Genomic DNA, 1,946 nt, shown 5'->3' on the forward strand with positions numbered 1-1,946 from the left:
TGGGGGCTCCTAACAGAGTGTGGGCTACTATTTGCCGTGACTAATCGATAACAGACTTCAAAAAAACACCAATCGTGAGATTTGGGAAAAATACACCAGTCTATGACACCAGAAACCCCAAGCCTTTAGTTCTGCAGGCTTTGTAAATAAAGTCACGGCAAACAATGGAAATGTGTGTGAGAAAGAGATTTTTTTCCGCAAAAACAACATTTAAACGCCACGAAATTTGTGAGAAGGACCAATGTTTGTGTCTAGTCATTCTCAAAACAGCTTGATGCATAAATAAAAGCCATAAAAGATTGTTGGTCATGAGAATATATATTTTTCTGTTTTTCTGCATCACCATGGCCATCAACTAAAATATTTACTGACATAGTTAAATTAATTTAGTCGACCTCACAGCCATGTTTTTGTTCAGTGAGCAAGAAATAATTAATAAGACATCAAAATTGCTTTTATTTTTGATAAAATAGATTTTATTTAAACTTTTAATGCCAAAGACAATGCACAAAAACACATAAGTTTCAAGCAAATGCACTGCATCTTTGAAAGGCTTATGCTTAAATTTCTCAGTCAAGTATAAATAGTCTCTTCTTCGGTTCCATCATTTGATCCAGCATGTGTGCATGTGTGTGTGCGTGCGTGTATGTGTGTGTGTGTGTGTGTGGTTGACAGAGAGAGAAGTGTGCGCGCGCGAACTGCAAAACCAGCTTTGACTCTTCCCTGAGAAAGTCTTTGAGGATTTTCAGGTTGCTTTTCATTCACTGGTCTTCAATCAACGTCTCATTCGCAGCGGAGCCAGCGCTCGCATTTTCAGACAGTCTTTTCCATCCTTTATCTGGAAAGAAAGAAACGTCTCAGTCATATGTTGAACATTATTTATCTGCGCCATAAGTATTTTATTTTATTTTTTTTCTGTGGGGAAATGAAGAAGTTGAAACAAATCAACTGTTCACCATTTAGTTTCAGCTATTAATTTCAATTATTTTCCTCATGCAGGAGTTGTCTGTCACACACTTGATTTTCACAGTGAATAGTGGTGGTCTTACAGAAGTAGCCTCATATGCAGAGCCATGAGTGAGACACGATATTCCGTGCGTAAAAGTATTTTTAACACTGGAACCGGGATGGAATAATATATGTATAGCTACATAGAAATTTGACTTAAGTTTGACTTAATAATTAACTTTTCACCCTTGACCATGGAGATATAAAAAAAATAAGGAAAAAAAAAGCATTTACCCCTTTTCTCTGGTTGCTCAAGCAGAACGTGCAGATGGTCCGCGGCTGCTTCGCCCCGCTCTCTCCTTGCGCATGAACCGCGCCGAGGCACGGCTGTCCGTCAACGCTGCTGTCTCCAGTGAGAAGCACATTGGCCAGATGGGAGATATAGCTGGACGCCAGCCTTAGAGTTTCTATCTTGGAGAGCTTTCTGTCCACCGGCTCGGTGGGTATGAGGGTCCGGAGCGCCGTGAACGCGGTGTTGACGCTCTGGGTTCGGCCTCTCTCCCTGGCATTAGCCGCGCTCCTCTGTTTAATGACCACCGTGGGCTCTCCGTCCAGTTTGCGCGAAATCCGTCTTCGTTTTTCGCCGGAGCCACAGTAACTTTGCTCCGAGCTGCCGTCGCTTTCGCTGCGGTTCTCGTCGTCCTCCGATGTGGCAGTGAAGTCCGAGTAGATCAAGTGCGTCGCCACAGGCCGCAGCATGGCAAAAGTCATCTTTAAAAGTTAGCAGCGCCCGGCTCCAGATCCGCTGTGGAATGAGTCCAAAAACAATCTCAGGAACTGGTTCTACATCTCAACATGGCACAAAGTCGGCGACAATTAACCACATGCTAAAAGGCGAGTTTTAATAAGGCCGTCCGATCTTTCATAAGTCAGTGTGCCTTGGCCAGTAGTTAAGGATGGACCCGCAGTACCTGGTCAGCTGTGCTCTTATAGCTGGA

General features: G+C 43.4%; 1 protein-coding gene across 1 annotated transcript; it reads right to left on the reverse strand.

Annotated features, from left to right (window-relative positions):
- Positions 1-453: 453 nt before the first annotated feature.
- Positions 454-1,946, reverse strand: tcf15 (transcription factor 15). The gene is made up of 2 exons (XM_047600095.1): positions 1,243-1,946; positions 454-838 (listed from the first exon to the last, which is right to left on the reverse strand). The coding sequence occupies exons 1-2, from the start codon at positions 1,717-1,719 to the stop codon at positions 776-778; spliced, it is 540 nt and encodes a 179-aa protein (XP_047456051.1). The 5' UTR covers positions 1,720-1,946; the 3' UTR covers positions 454-775.

Source organism: Mugil cephalus, chromosome 1 (genome assembly GCF_022458985.1).
Source record: "Mugil cephalus isolate CIBA_MC_2020 chromosome 1, CIBA_Mcephalus_1.1, whole genome shotgun sequence".
Taxonomy (NCBI): domain Eukaryota; kingdom Metazoa; phylum Chordata; class Actinopteri; order Mugiliformes; family Mugilidae; genus Mugil; species Mugil cephalus.

What these genes read in the sequence shown, in the direction of transcription:
- tcf15 (XM_047600095.1), bottom strand. Translation starts at nt 1,719, where the DNA reads ATGACTTTTGCCATGCTGCGGCCTGTGGCGACGCACTTGATCTACTCG. An exon ending in TGAGCAACCAGAGAAAAGGG is followed by an intron (nt 839 to 1,242) that starts GTAAATGCTTTT and finishes CTTTCTTTCCAG; the next exon opens with ATAAAGGATGGAAAAGACTG.